We start from the raw sequence: 23,289 nt of genomic DNA on the forward strand, positions 1-23,289 counted from the left end.
TAGCTCTACCATTTAGCGATTTGTATTATTTAAGGTGTGTGTGTGGGGGGGGAGAATCACAAAAACTTCTAAACTTTAACTTTTTCCTGTATAAAAGGCAGTAATATGTTCCCCATGTGGCCTAAATAAAAAATATTCTGTAACTGTACAGAGCCACGGATTGCAATTATTAAAGAACAGCTTGGATGAGCTTGGATGCTGAAGAGGGAGTCTCTGACCTCAGAATACTACATGCTTGTGTACTGGGGGTCCAGAGGTGGTAACCTTCTTTGATCAAGGTATAGCTTAGAAGGGATGTGTGCAGTGTGGCAAGGAAAGGAAGAAATATTTATCAAGCTAGCCACTTTGGCCAAGGCCTAGTAAGCACCAACGAACTTGTTAGACTGTGCTCTTTTTCTGACCCCTGCTAAGAAAGCTGTATAGCCCAGAGCTGAAGAGAGGGGAAAAATAAAATTAGAAGACAAAGAACAAATGCATACTCACAGGAGGACTTATCATATACTATTTCAGTATGTCTATGTCTGAAATTATGAGAACTGTTTAAGGATAGAACAATGTATTAAGTAGTAAAGATCACATCCAACTAGGAACAGATAGTTCTGGGATAGAGAGTCCCTGGTTAGTGGCAGGCCTACATCCTACTGCCCACGCGTACATAGAGGCTAGGCTACCAGCCTCCTACCACTGTTGTCATCACTGAGTCCATGAGTACCATGAGGCTCAGTTCTCCTGTAGTTTCAAAACAGACCCTTTTGACACCTGACATGATACATCCAAAACATGCTTGTGGAGATCTGAGTTCAGAAATGTTTGGGGGAAAAAAAGCTTAAAGTTCTTTAGAGGAACTGTAAAGTGATACACCATAGAAAATTAGGAAATCAAAAAAAAAAAAAAAACCCCCCAAAAAAGAAAAAGAAAATTAGGAAATCAATGTTAAATGTGTAAAACCCATCATCCAAATTTAAATGGCAAACTTCATTTCCTAACCATTTGAATAAAACTGACCACCACAAATTAAGATTGATTTTCCATGTAAAAAATAGCAAAGAACACCACATAATGATCTTCTGAGTTCTGAAAGAAAATATTTAGTGATTCAATGTAAAGAATGACATCTTAGGTACATGAAAAACATCTTGGAGCCTCTGTGTTTGTTCACTGGGGACATTCTAATACCCTCTAGACCCTCTAAACCCTTTCTAGGGCTAATGGTAACTTTTACCCAAGGTTCTTCCTGAGTTGACTACAGTTTTTGTAAAGAGAAAAACCCCTACTGCAAATATTTTGTAATGAAAATGTCAGTGGTTCACAATGGAATATACTAAATGGTTATTAAAATCAGAGAAGGGGCTGATAAATCATAAATACAGAAAAAGTACATTTTCAAAAATCATCTTTTCTAATTAGATCCACTTTCTTATAATTTGACTGATAATCTGGAGTGTTAAGAACTCAGTTTGAATGATGGCTGAAAAATAACTTCCTATTTATTTTCCTATTTTTAGTATTGTCAGAATTTAATGCCTGAATTGAACTTACCTACAAATCATTTCTCTATTTCACGGACTTCTTCCCTGATTGCTACTATTCCACTCTATATTTCAAAATGTCTCATATAAATCATAAAACTTATGGGAAAATGTGCATAAATTAGTTTCCCAGAGTTAAGAGAAAAATCCTCTTTGTTTCAATAATTGTTAACATATTCTGAAATGTGTGAGTACACTTGCATTCTAGTGCTTACTTCTGCCCAGGTATTCAAATGATTTGTATATATTAGCTCTATCATTACAACTTTATAAAGTAGAAACAATTATTGTCTTCATTTTGTAGATGAGGAAACTGAGGCATGGGGATATTATATAGCTAGTGATCTAGGGCCAGTTTTCAGCTTACTGAGTATCTTATACTGGCTTAATTTTTTGTGTATGTTTAGTCCTTCTATTCAAAAAAGTACATCCTCTTAACCAGTATTTCCTAAACTGTTTCTCTAGTTCATTTAAGTCCCAATGATCTAAGTTGACCTATAGATGATACCCTTTAAATCTTAAATCTTTTAGTTTGAAATGGGTAAGACTAGTTAACTGAGTTATACTTTTCATTTTAATTCAAGTATAATTAACATACAGTGTAATATTAGTTTCAGGTGTACAATACAATGACTCAACAATTTATATATTACTCAGTACTCATCAAGATACTCTTGGGGCACCTAGGTGGCTCAGTCAGTTAAAGATCTGACTCTTGATTGTGGCTCAAGTCATGATCCCAGGGTTGTGAAATCCAGCCTTGCATCAGGCTCCATGCTGGACATCAAGTCTGCTTAATATTCTCTCTCTCTTTTCCGCCTCCCCTCCCCTCTCCTTCTCTAAAAAAATAAAATAAAAAAGATATGTATACTCTTGGGACACATGGCTGGCTCAGTTAGTAGAGCATGCAACTCCTATACTCAGGGGCATTAATTTAAGTCCCATGTTGGGTAGGGAGCCTACTCAAAACAAAAATTAAAAATAAAAAAAATTAAAAGATATGTGAACTTTTAATTCCCTTTATTTGATCCATCCCCCAACCACCTTTCCCCTGGCAACCACCAGTTTGTTCTCTGTATTTACGAGTTTAGGTTGTTTGTTCTCTTTTTATATTTATTTTGTTTGGTAAATTCCTCATATGGCATTTGTCTTTCTCTGCCTGACTTATTTCACTTAGCACTATACCTTCTAGCTCCATTCATGTTGTTATAGATTGCAAGATCTCATTCTGTTTTATGGCTGAGTATTATTCCATTATATATGTGTGTATATATAATATATATTATTCCATTATATATATTCCATGTGTATACATATATAACATATATGTAATGGAATACATACATATATAATAATATATACATATATAATATACATAATGAAATATATACAGATATAATATACGTAATAGAATACATATATATATATAAAATATACACACACTATATCTGCTTTATTCATTCATCTATCGATGGGACACTTGAGTTGCTTCCATAGTTTAGCTATTGTACACAATGCAGCAATAAACACAGGGGTGTACATATCTTTTCAAATTAGTGTTTTCATTTTCTTTGGGAAATATCTAATAGTGGAATTACCCATTGGGTAATTTCTGGAGGAACCTTTATCTATTCTCTATAATGGCTCACTATAGAGCTCAGTTTGCATTCCCACCAACAGCACATGATGGTTATTTCTTTTCACATCCTCATCACTTATTTGTGTTTTTGATTTTAGCCTTTCTGATAGGTGTAGAATGATATCTCATTGTGGTTTTAATTTGCATTTCCCTGATAGTGAGTGATGTTGACCATCTTTTCATGTGCCTATTGGCCTCTACAGGTCTTCTTTGGAAAATGTCCTTTCTAGTCCTCTGCCCATTTTTTAATCACATTCTTTGTTTTCTTGATGTTGAACTGTATAAATTATTTATATATTTTGGATATTAACCCCTCATCAGATAGGCCATTTGCAATATCTTCTCCCATTCTATAGGTTGCCTTTCTGTTGGTGGTTTCCTTCACTGTGCTTTCTCCCTCTGCCTGTCTCTGCCTCTCTGTGTCTCTCATGAAAAAATAAATAAAATCTTAAAAAAAAAAATACTGTTTGGGTTATCTTCTAGGAATTTTATGGTTTCAAGACTCACATTAAGGTCTTTTTTTTTTTTTTTAGATTTTTTTTTTTTTTAAGATTTTATTTATTGATTCCTGAGAGACACAGAGAGAGGCAGAGACACAGGCAGAGGGAGAAGCAGGCTCCTCACGGGGAGCTTGATACGGGACTCGATTCCAGGACCCCTGGATCATGATCTGAGCCAAAGGCATATGCTACTGCCAGGTGCCTCATATTCAGGTCTTTAATCCATTTTGAGTTTATTTTTGTGTACAGTATAAGAAATTTTGGTCCAATTTCATTCTTTTGCATGTAGTTGTCCAGTTTTCCCAACACCATTTGTTAAAGAGACTGTCTTTTCTCCATTAGTATGTTTTTGCCTCCTTTGTTGCAGGTTAATTGATCACATAAGTGTGGGTTTATTTCTAGGCTCTCTATTCTGTTCTATTGAGCTCTATTTTTGTGCCAGTACCATATACTGTTCTGATTACTATAGCTTTATAGTATATCTTGAAATATGCAATTGTGATACCACTAGCTTTGTTCATCTTTCTTAAGATTGTTTTGGCTATTTGGGGTCTTCTGTAGTTCCATACGAATTTTAGGATTAATGTTCTAGTTCTGTGAAAAATGTCATTGGAATTTTGATAGAAATTGAATTAAATCTGCAGATTGTTTTGGGTAGTAGGAACAGTATAACAATATTGGTTCTTCCAATCCATGATCATGGATATCTTTCCATTTGTTTGTGTCATTTTCAATTTCTTTCATCAGTGTTTTATAGTTTTTGGAACATAGGTCTTTTCGTTTCCTTGGTTAAGTTTATTCTTAGGTATTTTATTTAGGTGTAATTGAGCTATACTTTTCAGTTAAAAAATAACCTCCCAGGCATAAAATTTGGATATTTGAAAGGTGCAGTCAGTCACTAAAGCTATTTCCCTAACTTTAAGGAGTAAAGGAAATCCATACACGACTAACATCAGTCATCAGCTTATTTTTCTTTAGCAACCCCACTAAACCAGAATGCAAGATGTTTATCACACTTCCTACAGGAAACAATAAGTTAGGTTTTATTTTTATTTTTTATTTTTATTTTTTTATTTTTTTTTAAGTTAGGTTTTATACGAAGAGTGTGAATACCTGGTTAGGATAAAAAAGTCAGCTCTACAACATGGAAAGAAATTTTATGTGCAATGTACATACATTTAGTGTCAGGCAATTTTAATGTATTTGATCTTCCAAATGATGTCATTTCAAAAAGGAGAAAGAGAAAAAGTTGGTTGAGCAGGAAGGCCAAGCCTTGGACTGGAGGCTTATATACATGTACTGATACCATGGGAAGTTGGGAAAGATACCCTGCTTTTTTCTTCCATCAGTTTTGGGGCACTGAGAGTAGCCTCTTGCTTTAATTTTAGGCAAATTTCATCTGTATCATACATAAGAAAAAAAGAGATGAAAACTAACATAGAAATCACAGTTGCAACCTAATACAAATTCCACACATTTAAATTTAAAAAATAAAAAAAAAAAAACACTCAGAAATCAGCCAATTACCTTGAATGTAGCTCTGTGCTGCCATTATTATATTTGCTTCCTCTTTCCCAGACACCAAAATCAGGTACACGGTAAACTCTTTCTACACAAAATACAAGGTTCTGAATAAAAGAGACCTAAAAGAAAAGAACATAAGGACATGCAGAATAACAGGATCTTTAGATACTGATAAGAGCAATTAGATTATCATTTGAATTCCAATTACACACTTGCTACCAACACTTTCTTAACATGTTCAATTTCCTATGATTATTATATTACTATGAATACTGTCATACCTGGGTTTTCTAATATAAAGCCTAAAGTGAGAACCTAACATATAATACAAAAATAAAATTTAATTCCTGTCAATGCTCCAACTATAATTTTTCAGCGATGTATCTATTACTGTTCATGGAAACTGGGTATCCTGAGAATTAAGAAAAATATATTGTTTTATACTAGATAATATTTGTTATCTGAAGTATTCATATGAAATGTTAAATAAGTCTAAAACCTTGGAGATAAAGAGGTATTTATCAGTTCTGAAATGAGTCAGCCCATTAACTCACTCATTAGATTAACCTGGAGTCTTAAGTCTACTAATCCTGGAATCTAATGTCCTTCTGGTCTTTCCTACAGTTATCGATATCCATTCTTACAAACTCAAAGCTTATGATAAGAGATGGATTCCAACCAACAGCCCAAGAGTCACAGTTTCCTTATATATATTTCAGACAACTGATGAAATTTAAACTCTCAAAAGTAAATATAGAAAGCAAATAACAAATAACCCATAACTTCCTTACCCAAGAGTGAACCATCATATAACTACAGTAAACTTTCTTTTTACTTTGAATATTAGTGAGGGTCTCCCCAGCTTTGTCAATTTCTTGCTAAATTGCTTATATACCCTAAGGAAATGTGCCTGTAGAAAAATCTTGGTCCATCTTCACAAAATCCAGGATCCTCAGCTTTTCTATTGTCTTTAGAGTTATTTAGATTCTATAATACATACAGAAAATACTTTATACATTGTCAATTCTTTAAGTTTAAAGATTTGAAAACTTCTAAGTCCTTCTTCCTTTCATAACAAACTTCTTAAGTATATGATCCATATTCCTGTTTTTTCCTCCTCTTAGGAGGATTTTAGGACAGTGCTAGGCCCAAGTAAGGCAGTCTGCTCAGAATGCCTAAATGGTATAATAAAAGGTGGGTGGAAAGGCATTTTTGGCTAACAGGCCCTGTGAGGAAACCTAAAATACCATTTACATTCTAGTTTCACAAATAAGGACCCTGGAAATTGCTATTCCATTCCATCCTAACAAATAAAAAGCTAAACAGACTGAAAAATTAACAACTTTTCTTGTATTCATAAGTGGTGGTGGGGGGAACACAGAGCATACTGCTCCCCTAAGACTAGAGAGACCCACAGGTGAATACAGGCCAGTGGCTTCCTGGAACAGAGACTCATGAGCAGAAGTTACCTTGGGAACCAGTGCTGGGGTGGTAAAACCTGAACTGTGATTGAACTGCTAGAGGCTCCATTAAAAATTGAGTTAAAACTCTGAGAGTTAACATCTCTAGGAGGACCTAGTCATAAGGAGCTCCCCACAATATTGAGATTTATTGGCAAAAACTCCACCAGGTTCCCATAAAAAATGTCTTAGGAAAATCCCCCATGGCTTTCAGCAAGGGAAGTAGAAAAGAAACCATTTTGAAATAAAAAGTATCCATGCTTTCTAGAGTTCATGTTATGCTAGTTCACTTTTACAGAAGACCTACATTACTACCTGATTTCACTACCTGAAAGAAATTCAAAGAGGATTTTCACTTTAAAAAAAAAAAAAAAAAAGCTGTTACTGTACTAATGCAGGTTTTTTGTAAAGGCAAAGTGATAAAATTCAAACTTCCAGAAAGTCGGGATAATAAAAGGTCTCATAGGAACACTCCACTTTCAGATTGTGGGGGAAGTCTCTACATTGAAACACTTTGTTTTTTATAACAAGGCCTCACCTCTATTATGGCCTCCCACCTCTGGTTAACTGTGGGAAACAGTTAACCAGATCTTGACCTACTGGGGTATTAGACCCTAACTGACCTGGGGAAGGGAAATACCTAATTCCAGCCAGCTCTAGCCTTTCACATGAGGATGAGAAATACTCAACTCCAGCCTACTAGAACTATCTTATCTTGCCTAAGGGGAGAAGAAAAAAAATGAGATATACTTGTGAAGTTCACAGTCCAGAGGCATAGGCTAACTAAAAGACTAGACCTAACCATAGGATTACAGAATGTCTTGCTTCCCTCCCCTGGTATCTCACCACATTACTGAAGGCCTATTTATAACCATTCCTTTAACATCATGTCCAGCTATCAAGAAAGAATTACAGGTCATATCAAAAAGAAAAAAACCTCACACAATTTAAAGAGACACAGTAAACATCAGACCTACACGTAACGGGGATGTTGGAACTACCAGACTAGATTTAAAAGAACTATGACTAATATGATATGGAATCTGTTGAATCAAGTAGTAGTAAGCGATGTAATCAGAGAGATGGAAATCCTAAGAACAAACTCCTCAAAAATGCTAATACAAAAAAATACTATAAATAGAAATGTAAAATGACTTTGATGGACTTATCAGAGACTCAACACAACTGAGGAAAGAATCTCAGGTAGAGGCTATATATACAGAATCCTTGAAAACTGAAAAGCAAAGAAACAAAGATGAAGAAACACAGAACAGAATATTCAATGTAATATTAAATAGGCATATAATAGGCATACCAGAATGAGAAGAAAGACAAAAAAAGGAACAAAAGAAATATTTCAAACAATAACAACTGAGAATTCCCTCAAATTAAGTCAGATACCAAACCACACATACAGGAAGCTCAGAGAAAACTAAGTAGGATAAATGCCTGAAAAAACTATACCTCAGCACATCCTTTTCAAATAATAAAATATCAAAGATAAAGAAACCATCCAGAAAAAAGTCAGAGTAAACAATCACCTTACCTACAGCACAACAAGGCTAAGAATTATATTCAACTTCTTTTCAGAAACATCCAAGTGAGAAGAGAATGAAATACTGAAATCAGTGTTGAGACAAAAATAAAACTATCAACCTAGAATTCTGTACCCTGGGAAATTATCCTTCAAGAATGAATGAGAAACAAAAATGTTTTCCGGTAAACAAGTTGAGGAATTTGTTGCAAGTAGGCCTGTCTTGAAAGAAATGTTCAAAGTTCTTTAGAGAGAAGGAAAATAATATGACAAACTCAGATCTAAATAAGTGAAGGTGGGGATGCCTGGGTGGCTCAGCAGTTGAGCCTCTGCCTTTTGCTCAGGGCATGATCCCATGGTCCCGGACCAAGTCCCTCATTGAACTCCCTGTGGGGAGCCTACTTCTCCCTGTGCCTGTGTCTTGGTCTCTCTCTCATGAATGAATAGATCTTTAAAAAGAAAGAAAGAAAGAAAGAAAGAAAGAAAGAAAGAAAGAAAGAAAGAAAGAAAGAAAGAAAGAAAGAAGAAAGGTGAATTAAAAAATGTATTTTTATTACTCTTAATGGATCTAACAGATAATAGTTTGTTCAAAATAATAAACAGCAACAATGTAATTGATTATGTACATTTATATCTATGTGTACGTTTATACATAAGTGAAGATGAGTAAAAAATGAGTAGTGCTTTACTTTAATGACAGCAAAGATACAAGAGCTGAGAGGAAGGAATTAGGGTTGTTATTATAAAACACCGTACACAAAGTAGTACAGTGTTATTTGAAAGTGGACATGGATTAACTGTAAATATATATTGCAAACTCCAGGGTAACAAGTTAAAAAAATAAAAAGAGGTATAACTGATATGCTAAGAAAGGAGAGAAAACAGAATCATAAAGTCTCAATTAAAACCACAAAAGGCAAAAAAGACTGGAATACAAAAATAAACAACAGGGCAACAAATAGAAAACAGTAACAACTATGGTAGAGAGTAATCCAACTATATCAAGAATCACTTTATATTTTTTTCCCCATGAATCACTTTAAATGTCAATGGTTTAAATGCACCAATTAAAAGACAGAAATTTCAAGAGTGGATCAAAAAAACATGACCTAACTATATATGTTGGCTATAAGAAACCAACTTTAAATATAAAGACACAAACAGATTACCAAGTAAATGAATGGAGGAAAATATACCATGATAACACTAATCAAAAGAAAGTTGGAATAGCTACATAATTTCATTTTTGGTTTTTTTGTTTGTTTGTTTGTTTGTTTGTTGATGGGCAGCAAAGCAAAATTTATTGAGCGATAGTAAAGTGATAGTACAAAGCTCCTGATGAGGGAGGGGACCCAAGAGGGTTGCCCAACAATTTCAGATAGAACAGATCTCAAGGTAAGTTACCAAGGGTAAAGTTACCAAGGGTAAAGAAGGGAATTACAGAATTCCAAAGGAGTTAATTCTCCAAGAACACATAAGAATTTTTAATGTGTATGCAATTAACAGAGCATCAAACTATGTCAAGCAAAAATTAGTAAAATTGGAAAGAGAAATAGATTAATTTGCTATCAGGGTTAGAGATTTAAACACTCTTCTATCAGAAGTAGGTAGATCCAACAGCCAGAAAATTAGTAAGGACATAGTTGAACTCAACAACACCATCAGTCACTTGGAAACAACTGACACCTATAGACTAGTCCACCCAACAACATAAAAATACACATTCTTCTCAAGTTTACATGGAATATTCACCATGAAAGAACACATTCTGGGCCAAAAAATACACTTTAACAAATGCAAAAGAATATATATCATACAATGTCTTCTCCTAGACCACAATTGAATTAAACCTGAAATCCATAACAAAAAGGTAACAGGAAAATCCCCAAACATGTGGAGATTAAACACCATACTGCTAAAAAACAAAAACTAAAGAAAAAAATCTCAAGAGAAATTTAAAAATATTTTGAAATGAAAACACAACTTTTAAAAATTTGTAGGACACAATGAAAACTATGTGTACAAGGAAATGTAAAGCACTGAATGGATATTTTAAAAAGAGATCTAAAAACAATAATTTAAGATTCCACCTTAATAATATTTGTAGTTAATAAATATATTAACGGCAATGCTTTAAGACTACATAAATTGTTTTTCCGATTTCACCCAATAATTTTAGCTTCTGTCAGTAAATCTTGTTTACAGTAATTATTATCATAGTTCTTGCCTAAAGGTTATTTTCTATTTCCCTATTTATACTTTTATTTATTAATTGGAATTCTACTGTAATAAATGTTTTATGTGACACTGTTGCAATGAACATCTTAGTATGTTTCTAAAAAAGAGCTTCCCAACCATTTTGACAACATAGCACACACAGATCTAGTATCTGTACAACACACTTAAGTAACTGTCCTGGATGGTGGCATATACGCCTTTGGAATGAAGGACTCAGTTCTTGGGCCTATCTGTAAGCTGCCTGTGGTATCATAGCAGGAAGGCTCTGATCTAGGATACATATCTGAAAGTTGAATTGCTAAATTGTAGACTAAGTGCACTTTCAACTTCACTAGATGTTGTCAAAGTGCCCTCCATATTTAAAAAAAAAACTCATGACCAAGTTCTGGCCAATAAGATTAGGCCAAAGTCACAAGGTCAGTCTTCTAGAAACTTTTTAAAGTCCCTTCTTCTTTCCCAATTCTCACTTACTAGTGTAAACATGATATCTAGAAGAATAGGGCCTTTATTATGATTATTTGGATAAATGTCCCATGTTAAAAATGGCAGAATTGGAGAAAAAGAAGTCTATATCCTTGATGACATTGATCAGTTATTTTAAAGCCCAGGCCTTACAATCTCTAAAAATGTTGGTACATGAAATAAAACTTGTATCTGTTGAAACCACTCTTTGCTGGGTTTTCTAATAGTTGTTGCCAAATGTAACTTATATGTTAACCATGACTCATTTCACATTTTCATTTTTCCACCTTTCCTCTTTTTCTGCTCTCCCCCTGCCAACTGGAGTTGGTTTGAAATTTAGGATTTTAAAACTTCCCTGCCCACTCAATCAAAAGTAGTATATTTGTCATTCTCTATCAGACCATGCCATTTGAATTTGCTACATTGAATCTTATCTTTTTTCTATTTTGCTGATTTTCACAACTAAAATGTAATTTCTACAAGGCAGGAGGTGCCTTGTCTGTCTTCATCACTCAGTATGCCTAGTGCCTAGAATGGTAATTTCTACATAACAGCAACCCAATCAATTTGTTGAATGAATGGTTAAATGACCTACAAATGTTTTTAAAAGAATTTGATTTTTCATACTACCTCTGTCAAGTTGTATAAAACTAGAGCAACCTTATAAAACTTACTGGGGAGTTTTCCTTGTTTTATCATTTAGGAATTACCTCTTCCTTTAAGCTTTGGTAAGATCTGCCTATAAAACTAGCCAAACAGTTCTTTTTCTGAAGAAGTTAAGGGGGAATGGAAAGATTTTGGACAATTATTTTTGTCAAAGACTATGGATCATGCATTCCTGAGGTGAGAACTACTTCTCGGAAGCAAAAGAAAAAGTCTTAGATATTACAATAGGGTGTGGCCCTGGAATACTCAACTCTACCTTGACAAAAATCTTATTCCCTAACTTTTCACATTACAGAAAACTTATTCTCCCCCCATCTTGAGGGTAACAACAACAATAATAAAAAGATTAAGAAACACCATAATATAGGTCTATTTTATTTTTCTATTTCTTAGGTTAGTGACTGTATTAGTTTGCTAGGGCTATCATAGCAATATACCTAAGACTGGTATTGGTTTATTTTCTCACAGTTATAGAGGCCCTATACTAAGATCAGGGTGTCAGAGGTTTGGTTTCTTCTAAGGCCTCTTTCTTTGATCTACGGGTGGGCCACACTCTTGCTGCTTTGTCCTCACATGGTTTTCCCTCTGATCTCCTGGTGTCTCTTTGCATGTTCCAATTTCTTCCTCTTATAAGAACACTAGTCAGATTGTATTAAGGCTCACCCTGTGGGCCTGATTTAAACTTTTCCTCTTTAAAGGCCTTACCTCCAAATACATCTGCAACAATCCTATTTCAATATAAGACCACACTTTGAGGTACAGGGGGCCTTTGGGTTTTAACATATAAATTTGTAGGAAGTAGAAAGGGGACACAAATCATCTTATAGCAGTAACTTATGATTTTCCTAGAACACATTCCATTTGTGATCATTTTGATATTTATTGCCAAATAATTTATTATGGTATATTCTCTCTCTTTAAATATCTACTTATTTGTAGGTATATTCTCCTTTTCATTCCTAATATTGTTCATCTGTTTAAATATTCCTTTTCTGTTGGGCAAGATTTGCTAAGAGATTGGTTTAACTTATTAACCTTTAAAAAAATACAGTTCTTGGGGATCCCTGGGTGGCTCAGTGGTTTGGCACCTGCCTTTGGCTCAGGGCACGATCCTGGAGTCCCAGGATCGAGTCCCACGTCGGGCTCCCAGCATGGAGCCCACTTCTCCCTCCTCCTGTGTCTCTGCCTCTCTCTCAATCTCTGTGTCTATCATGAATAAATAAATAAATAAATCTTTAAAAATAATAAATAAAAAAATACAGTTCTTGCTTTTGCTGACAATCCCTATTCTAACTTCATATGTTATATAATTCTTTCTTTTGGCATTATTACTTTCTTTTCTATTTTTATCTTTATTACTTTCTTCCTTCTACTTGCTTTATGTTTATTACAGTATTTTTTTTGAATGTAAAAACAAGATACTTAACTTGCTAGTTTTTCATCATTTAACTCTTTTCTAATATGTGCATTCAAAGCTAAAAATTGCCTACTAACAACACTTCACAGCTACATTCCACAAGTACTGGTGCATAGTGTTTTCATTGTCAATTCTGTTATTTCTCAATTTCCATTTTCATTACTCTTCAAAATCATAAAACAGAAGTGTATATTTTTAGTTTCCAAACACAGGCTATTTAGTGGACATCTTTTACCTATCGACTTTTAAATTTTAACATGGTCAGAGAAGATATCCACTTGTTTGTGTTGTTCATTTAGTCTTTATATTGTTTTGATGAGACTAATTGTGCTATTCAAATAATCTATATCATAACTTTTATTTTTTGTCTCCATGGTTCATCATATTCTAAGGGAAATGAGTTAAAAATCTCCTACCTATTCTATTAAATTTTTGTTTTAAATATTTTGAGGATATACTGTTAGGTTTGTGCAGTACTATTTTATCTTCCCAGTGAAATGTTCCCTTAATCATTAAGTAATAACCCTTTTTATAACTTTACCTTAAGTACATGGGGTAAAAAAAAGACTGCTGTAAAAAGACCCCCCCACCCCTGCAATATGATGATGTCATTTTAAGCTGTAACTGATTTCTTGTACAGTATATTTTTTCTATGTGTGATATAGTCTTGTTTATTCATTTGTTTGTTTTAATGTGGTCTTATCTCAGTTTTGAGGCTCTGGATAGAGACTGGTCACTTCTTCTTGTATATGATAGAAGATTAAGTACTGATTAAGTTCCTATCCCAGCCATTTTGCTTACTGGGTTCTTATACTCTGTGTATTATGCACTTAATGTAAGTACTTTAGGACTAGATACCATAAAAATAGAGACACAGAACCCGGGGCCCTCATGATTATTCAAATTAGCCAGTACACAGGGAGACTACAAAACCTTGTTAACTCCACCCTGCTTGTTATATATAAGCTATCCCCTATAGTCACAGCTCATTACCCTGTCCTCAGCTACAACCCCCAGCGCAGCACTACATAGGGGCTTTCTCTCAGTTAGAGTTATAAACAAAAGAGTTGTGCATTTTAACCATATGAGTGTTATTATTTTGTTTCAAGTCATAAAAAAAAAAAAAAAACAACTTTTAAATCTTCTAAGACACAGATTAGAGTTGTAGCTTAGTTCTACAATGTCATTTAGAGACCCAGTCTTCCTCTATCACTTGTTCTATAATTCCTGAGGGCCTTTCTGGTTGGGGAAAGGGTGCAGAGGAGGGGAGAATTTATTATCTATTCTGTGCAAGACTCATGTTTTCTTCAATTCTGATGATCAAGTCACTACTTATTCAAATATTGCCTTTCCTCAATTTTCTTTACTCTTTATTCTTATGAAGCATATTTGAGACCTTCTCATTCTATCCTCTATTACTCTTAAACCTGCTATCCTATTTTCTGTCTTTTTACATCTCTTCTCCCAAAACTATCTTACGGTTCATAAATTCCTTCTTCAACATTGTTCCATCTGCTCTTTATCACTAACCTTTTAGTGGTTTGTAATCATTATTTCTAGTAAACACTTTTGGTTCTTTTTCATACATTCTTTTATATTTTTTTCATTCTTTTATATTCTTATTTTATCTCTATAATATTAATATTTAACAATTAAAACATTTTTATTTTAGAGTCATTTTCAAATAGTTCTCTTACCTAAATTCGTGGAGTGCAAGCTTTCCTATCTGCTGTACATGGTTGTTTTGAATAATTTCCTATGTAATTTGTGATCACTTGTAATTATTATTTTTATTATTTAATTCATTTCAGGAAAGGTTTTCATTTGTGAATACATACCTAAAAAGCAATTTTATCTTTGTTTCAGATCCCATATCAGCATATGGCACAGGCTTAAGGTTTCAATCTAGGGTCCTAGACAATAGTAGCTTTCTATTCTCTGGCCCAGAACTGAGGTTTTTTGGTTCTCCTTCCAGACAGGACAGTTCTTTATAAGTTCATGCATAGAATTCACATGTAACATTTCATCTTGAATGAGCCCAAGGCAACATCTCTTGTTCCAATGTGACCTTATTTTAAAAACTCCAACCTTGGCCCACAAGATCTATGGTACAGCAATTACAAAAATGGACTTAATCCTCTATCCATCTCTTTATCTAGACCTTTTGAAATAGTTCCTTCCAACAAGAGGTCAGACACATGACTTACTTTTTGGTCAGCACAATGTGGCAGAAGTGAGGGGTTGCCCATTCTGAGCCGGCCTCAAGAGGCCTCATATGCATCTGCTCTCTGATTCTTTTTTAATATTTTATTTATTTATTCATGAGAGACACACACAGAGAGAGGAGAGAGAGAGAGAGAGGCAGAGACACAGGCAGAGGGAGAAGCAGGCTCCATGCAGGGAGCCCGACGTGGGACTTGATCCTAGAATTCCAGGGACACGCCCTGAGCTGAAGGCAGACGCTTAACCGCTGAACCACCTGGGCTGCCTGGTCTCTCAGATTTCTAATTTTCCCTTGAGAATAATCCTAGCTCCTTTCTGGACAATGATAGACCATGTGGAGCAGAGATGGCTTAAGATGCCATCTTAAATCAGAAGTGAACCTGTCAGGGAGCCTGGGTGGCTCAGTGGTTGAGTGCCTGCCTTCAGCCCAGGCATGGTCCTGTAGTCCCTGGATCAGGTCCCGCATCAGGCTCCCTGCATGGGGCCTGCTGCTCCCTCTGCCTGTCTCTCTCTCATGAATAAATAAATAAAATCTTAAAAAAAAAAAAAGTCAATCTGTCAACTAGCCATAAAGTACATGAGTGAGCTCAGCTGGTCTTGGCTGACCAAGCAAAACCGGCTAATCAGCAGAATTGACTAGCCCTTCTGTAGACCAGTAGGGAATAAAAGTTATAAATAAGACACTAAATTTGGGGGTACTTTGTTAAGAAACTATAACAGCTAAGTGATAGAATATATCTGAATCTATTAGGTCCATGAGCTTACCCGTATCACCAGATCAATGCTAATCTGCTCATTTTCTCTTCATTTCTGGCATCTAGGAATCTCCTTTTCTTTCATTTGTGCTTGGTTACTTGGTTGGTTTTTTTTTTTTTATAAATAAATTTTGTTATAAGTTTACCTATATTACATATCATATATTTGGAGTGAGGCTAAACAATGAGCTTATTCAATTGTATGATCACATTTACATAAACATAACCAAATACCTTTCCAGACAGGTGCTCTATTCTCTTTCTGGTTGTTCCCCAAAACTTGGAAGTGAACCTTTCTCCAGTTCCTAAAATAATCTATGTTCTTTCTCAAGTTTGGTGATTTCTACGTATTACTGCTTCACCTTTTTCCACTGCTTCACCCACATATAATTCCTACACTGTCTTCAGGTATTAACCGGATGAGGAAATTTCCTAAAAGAGAAAAACTGATTTGACAAGTTTAGATGAGCTATCTTTTCACCATTTTATCCCATTATGTGTCATAGTTTCTTATACATGAGAGGTCCACCAGAAATATTTGTTGAAAAAAGCATATATTTACACATCTGTAAACATCAAAAGAAAAGCCAATTATCCTTTCAGTGCTTTGGCATTATTTTTTAAAAAGATTTTATTTATTTATTTGAGAGAGAGTGAACATGAGGGGAGGGGCAGAAAAAAGAGGGAGAAGTAGGCTCCTCGCTACCAGAGAGATAGTGAGGGGCTTGATCCCATATAACCTGAGCCAAAAGCAGATGCTTAACCAACTAAGCCACCCAGGTGCCCCAAATCCTTTAGCCTTATTCAAGAAAAAGCCCTCTCTACCCTAAAACAGTGATCATTTGTGTGTATAAATCCCAGGAATATTAAAATTAAAAAATTAGTTTTTTCCTGACTGAACTACACCTTGCATCCTCCCAAAATATTAATATAGTTTGTCATTGATGAGGGCTTCCTCTTCTGACTCTGTTATACTGTTATAGGTGACAAGTGCAGGTGCATTAAATTCTAAAGAACTTTCATCCAAGGATTTCAAAAAACAAAACTTTTGTCATCCTAATAAAAATTCTATTGAAAAAAACCCCAGGGGATCCCTAGGTGGCTCAGCGGTTTAGCGCTTGCCTTCAGCCCAGGGCGTGATCCTGGAGTCCCGGGATCAAGTCCTGTGTCAGGTTCCCTGCGTGGAGCCGGCTTCTCCCTCTGCCTGTGTATCTGCATCTCTCTCTCTCTCTCTCTCTAAGTCTCTCATGAATAAATAAAATCTTAAAAAAAAGAAAAAAGAAAAAAAAAAACCAAAACCACATAACCTTTGCCAGATTCAGGATACTGCAATGAAATAAAATACCATTAAATACCAAATAATATAACTTGATCTAAAATTCCCATAAACAGGCGCCTGGGTGGCTCAGTGGATTGTGTCTGTCTTCTGTTGAGGTCATGATCCTAGGACATGTGTCCTCTGGGACAGAGCACACATTAGGCTACCTGCTCAGCAGGAAGTCTGCTTCTCTATCTCCTTCTGGCCTCTCCTCTACTTGTGCGCACTCTCTCTCTCTTGCAAATAAATAAAAACCTAAAGAAAAAAAAAACCAAAAAATCCCACAACTAAAATAAAATTCCCGTAAAAACCCTTTGTAAATTTTTAAGTGAGCCAAGTGGAATTTTGAAATAGTAAAAAGGAAAATACTAAAGTCTTAAGAATTACCAATTAGGTATCACAGGATAGTAAATAACAATAAAGGAATTTCAAAACTGTAAAATAAGATCTTTAAAGAATGTTATTCACAGATCAAATATTTAAATCCTAACTTCAGCACCTCATCTTATCATCAGTGACTTCATTATCATGGTAGTCGAGAACTTGCAACTAATAGTAACAAAATCAAAATGTACTAATGTTGCAAAGAAAGGCCTAAAAAAACAATTAAAAATAGGTCAATCTAGGGGATATTAATGACTCTTATAAATCTTGACAAAAATTATAGGAAGATTATATATCATAAGTGCTACTTAATTACACGAGAAGAGAATTGTTCAAAATTTCAGTAACTTTCAGAAGTTCTTGCCTTTCTCTTAAATTTGGAATAATTCTGAAAGTTGAAATTTATGCTATAATTCAAGAATGATTATTCAAAAGTTGCTTTGTAGCTAAACATGATATATTTTAGTTTGACCAAAACAAATGAATTTTACTTTACAAGAAGTCATTTCATTGCCCAATTAGATATATTTGTCACAAATGATATTTTCCCAAGAAATTCCTTGTATCTAATTCTAAAGTAACTATCATACCACACAGCAGATTTAAAACTTTTAGACAATTTGCCATTCACTAAACTAAATACTAGCATTTCCTAATGAAATAGAAAAAAAGACTCTGACTATATGTAAATTTAACTTGTAACACTAAGATTTTTTAACAAACACTAAAAGTTTTAACTCTTTGTTTATTAAACATATTTGAAAAGTAAATGCATTACTATGAACAATTACTAATGCTATATTCTTTTCCTGTAACATGCCTGGGTGGTTCAGTGGTTGAGCACCTGCCTTCAGCTCAGAACATGATCCAGGTCTGAGGATCAAGTCCACGTTGGACTCCATGTGGGGAGCCTACTTCTCCCTCTGTCTTTGTCTCTGCCTCTCTCTCTGTGTCTCTCATGAATAAATAAATAAAATCTTTTTTTAAAAATTACAAAAAAAACTGCATGCAATATAGAAAAGTGAATCCATATTATAATGACCATTTTATACAGTTTGGATAATTTGTATAAATTTCTGCAATAAGAGAAGTGGCTATTCCAGCTATTATCAATATTTTTTAACCTATCAGTTTTATTTCAGTAATAACTAACATTTTGGAATAAATCTTTTGGTGACACGATTCTTTAATTAGGTAAAGAAATCTATACCAAAATACTGTAGGCCTAATTTTTTTTTTAATTCTTCAAGATATAACATTAACTTGAAATGGAAAAAACACATTTTTAAAAAGGGGGGGATCCCTGGATGGATGGCTTCCAGTGGTGTAGCATCTGCCTTCAGCCCAGGTCGTGATCCTGGGGTACTGGGACTGAGTCCCGTAGCAAAGCCAGCTCCTCCCTCTGCCTATTTCTCTGCCTCTCTCTGTGTGTCTCTCATGAATAAATAAATAAAATCTTAAAAAAACAAACAAACAGGAAAAAAACCTTAAATGGGAAATTACTGTAGTAACAATTACAAATCCACTTTAATTCTATTGAACACTTTAAAAATTTCCCCATCTCTCTTATCTCCTATCAACACTACACACACACTGAGACAAACAAACAAAATTCAAGTCACAAATTTCAAAGCATGTATTAGGGAATGAGGGACAAATTTTCATGTTTGGGAAATATTTTTATTTGGTTGACAAAAATAGAACAAAATTGTTATTTTAAAATATTTGGAGACTGAATTGGAAAAGAACTCAAGATCATCTATACCAACCATATCTTTCTAGGTGTGTCCTGGAAAGACTTCTGGCATCTATTCTAAATTATTTAAAATGATGTAAGCACTACAAGGCCCTATTTTTCTAACAGTAACAGACCTGAATCCTCTCCAGGATCTGTAAATTCCACTTAGATTATAGCACCACAACTTAGATGCAATACTGGAAAGTATATCTGTACCATGGATGATGATGATTTGTGTTTCTTTCTGTAACACACCATAACCAAGATACCTCTTAAGTAACATTGTAATACAGTCTGAATTATATGTAAAGTATCACAAAGGAAGAACAAATTACCATTTGAGATATGAGGAGAGTTTTTAGGAATGTGAACATTTCAAGAGACCCAGCATGGGGACACAGAATGGCAGCAATGGTCAGACAATGAGTCTGATGACTGGATTGGTGCTCTAAAGAACAATCTTTTTGCAACAACTTAACATTTTATCTATTAAAAAAGCAGATTAACATTGTGTCCATATATCATGGCATGTCCATGGTTGTCTTAAGAGACACTAAATCTTTTATGAGACTCTACCAGCAAAATTTAAAAATGAGGTACAATAAGCTTTCTTTCATCAGGAAAAGCTGAGTGTCAGAGTGGGGTAAGGAGATGGGAGATTATCTAAAGGAAAATAGTTTCCTGATTCTTGTACAAAATCATTTGATAATGTTATGAAAATTAAATGTACTGCAATTGACAGGCAAGGTAAGACATGAGCCACCGGTGTCTACTAAGTACTTGCCATGTACTAGGCCAAATTAAAATGGACTTTCAGTGTAAAATACATACCAATTTTGAAGACAGCAAAAATTAAAAAATACCTCCTTAATAATAATCATCTATATTTATTACATGTTGAAATAAAGATGTTCTAAGTATATTTATTGCATTAAATAAAATACTTTATAAAAACTAATTTCAACTGCTGTTTTTAATGTAGCTATTGGAAATTTTAAATTACCACTTATTTAAATAAGTGGCTCACATTGTATTTCTATTAAACAAACCAACTATGGAGTTTGGAAAAAACATATATGCTTTCCCAGCCTGCCTCCTTAGCTGGAAGTACCTTACATAAGGCATAAGCAGGAGTCTGCTGAGGACTTTTGGGAAAGCTGATAAAAAAAAAAAAGGCTACTTATGATAAAAAGTAGCTAACACAACACTTCTATCAACCATCCCCCTTCTTTTTGCCATTATGCCAGTAATTAGAGCAGCCATTTTGAGATAAACAGAAACTGACAAGACCACGCAGCCGGCTATCTCCAGGTATCATATTTATGAGAAAAACTAAGCACCTTTTCATTTACACCACTATAGTAATTCCCAACAGATATATAGGATGAATTAGTATGACATTTCATAATGAACTATAATTTTAAAAAGGCAAGGATGAAAGATAAATATTATTCATAAGACAAGATTTATTAAATACAACAATCCTAAATTTATCTGATGACAGTCATATATGCAACAAAAATTACAAAAGCATTTCTATATAATTACTTGGGAATTCTAATTTAGTTTCTAAAAATTCAAAGATACCAGTTTGGATGGACATAAGTAAAAATTCACTGCTTAATTGTGAAATCAGTAAAGTGACAAAAAAATCTCAAGGCAATAGCTAAATTCTAACAATTCTTCATAAAATAGGTACATTCAGCAAAAAATCATCTATAACAGTTTTACTATTATAAAAGAAACATAATGTCCAAGGAAACAAGAGGTGTCACAACAGTCATCAAAACACACAACAGGTGTTTGTTATACATTTGAGAATGAGTGGAGAGTAAGCACTTAGTTGCATATTTCTGACAGAGGGTACAGAATCTCAGACAGCCATTAAATGTGTTATTATATAGATGTTCCAATGCAACAAAACAGCTGTAGAATATCAAAGGTTTTTAAAAAAAATACAGGTAAAAGTACATTAGGACTCCTGGGTCAATTGATTTTATAGAATGACTACACTGCAAGATAAAAGGCAGTTGGGGAAAAAGGGTATAAATAGAAAGTTACATCAAAAATATAGTGGGAATTCAGCTCACAGAACTCAGAAAATCTAGTCATCCATAAAACCAATAAGAATACTGACAAAAATGGACAAAATCAACTTTTTTAGGAATCTAGAAATTAAACAAGAGCTTGCAACAATGCAAAGAACATTTAATCAAGATAAAAGGACTGAAATCTCAGTTGAGTGAGCCTTGAAATGTATTAAATTGTCCTATTCCTCCTGCATCTCCCATTTTGTTGTCGCCTAGGCCACACAATCAGCCATGAAAACCAGCAGACTAACAGCCACCAGAAAGGACAGAGGGGTTTAGAACTCCCCCAAATCACCACCTCAGTGAATTGTCACTATTTTAACTGTTTGACAGCTTCTTAAAGACTAGCACAAAGCTTATGTTTAAATGACCTGACTCAGAGCTTGCACAATATGCATAGCTTTTTCCCTAGGCATATAACAAAAACAATCAGTGGGAACTACTGAGCACTACAGCTGCCTGAAACAATTTTTTTCTTAATAGACAGAAAATGATATATACGTAGGAGGATTAGAAAATCTCCAAAATATTCCTGGAAAGATAGGAAGCAATGCACATTTATAGGGTTATGCCTATAACCAAAGAAGCCCTGAGACGTAATTAATATCATTGAGGCTCTGCAAAGGAGAAAATAAAAGCTAAAGGAGAAATACTGCCAGTGAAAGTTTTCATGCTATGCCTCAAAACACACAGAAGGCCTTGGGAAAAAGCTAAGAGACTTATTTGTTCAAAGCCTTTTTTTTTTTTTTTTAAGATTTTTATTTATTCATGAGAGACACAGAGAGAGAAAGACATAGAGACATAGGCAGAGGGAGAAGCAGGCTCCATGCAAGGAGCCCGATATGGAACTTGATCCCAAGACTGCAGGATCATGCCCTGAGCTGAAGGCTGGCACGTAACTGCTGAGCCACCCAGGCATCCCCTCTCTCTCTTTTTTTAAAAAAAGAAATTATTCTCTTGCCTTTGGAGACATGTCTGGCAAGAAGTTCCTCAAGAAGTTAAAAATAGAGCTACCCTACAACCCTGCAATTGAACTACACAAATGTAGTGATCCAAAGGGGCACTTGCACCTCAATGTTGAAAACAGCAAAGTCCACAATAGCCAAACTGTGGAAAGAGCAAAGATGTCCACTGACAGATGAATAGATAAATAAGATGTGGTATATCTATACAATGGAATATTACTCAGCCATCAGAAAGGATGAATACTTATCATTTATATCGATGTGGATGGAACTAGAGGGTATTACACTGAGTGAAATAAGTCAATTAGAGAAAGACAATTATCATACAGTTTGCTCATATGTGGAATATAAGAAACAGTGCAGAAGATCATAGGGGAAGGGTGAGAAAACTGCGTGGGAAGTTATCAGAAAGGGAGAAAAACCATGAGAGACTCTTAACTATAGGAAAGAAACAGAGTTGCTAGAGGGCATGTAGGTGGGAGGATAATGTAATTGGGTGATGAGCATTCAGGAAGGTACATGATGTGATGAGCACTGGGTGTTACACACAACTAATCAATTACTGAACACTACATCTGAAACTAAGGATGTGCTATATGTTGGCTAATTGAATTTAAATTTTAAAAAATTCTTAAAAATATATGTAGAATTAAATGTTAACAATATTATATAAAGCTAAAACATGCTAAGAGTCTTAAATGGTCGAGAAAAGAGTCAAAATACAAATACTGAGTAGACCCTAATAAGTTTAAGATACTATGATTTCTACAGTTAACACTAAATAATAGAATAATAGAAGGCCTAATGAGTTTATGGAAGGAGGGATGTTACAGTAACAAATGCTTAA

General features: G+C 34.5%; 1 protein-coding gene across 4 annotated transcripts in view; it reads right to left on the bottom strand.

Moving 5' to 3' along the window:
• PHKB (phosphorylase kinase regulatory subunit beta) overlaps positions 1-23,289 on the bottom strand; it is a 219,759-nt gene that overhangs the window by 122,301 nt on the left and 74,169 nt on the right. For all 4 annotated transcript variants that reach the window (XM_041766919.1, XM_041766922.1, XM_041766920.1 and 1 more), the window contains exon 8: positions 5,196-5,311. In XM_041766919.1, the coding sequence (XP_041622853.1) occupies positions 5,196-5,311 (116 nt within the window). The remainder of the gene's footprint in view (positions 1-5,195; positions 5,312-23,289) is intronic.

This window comes from Vulpes lagopus, chromosome 8 (assembly GCF_018345385.1).
Source record: "Vulpes lagopus strain Blue_001 chromosome 8, ASM1834538v1, whole genome shotgun sequence".
Lineage (NCBI taxonomy): Eukaryota > Metazoa > Chordata > Mammalia > Carnivora > Canidae > Vulpes > Vulpes lagopus.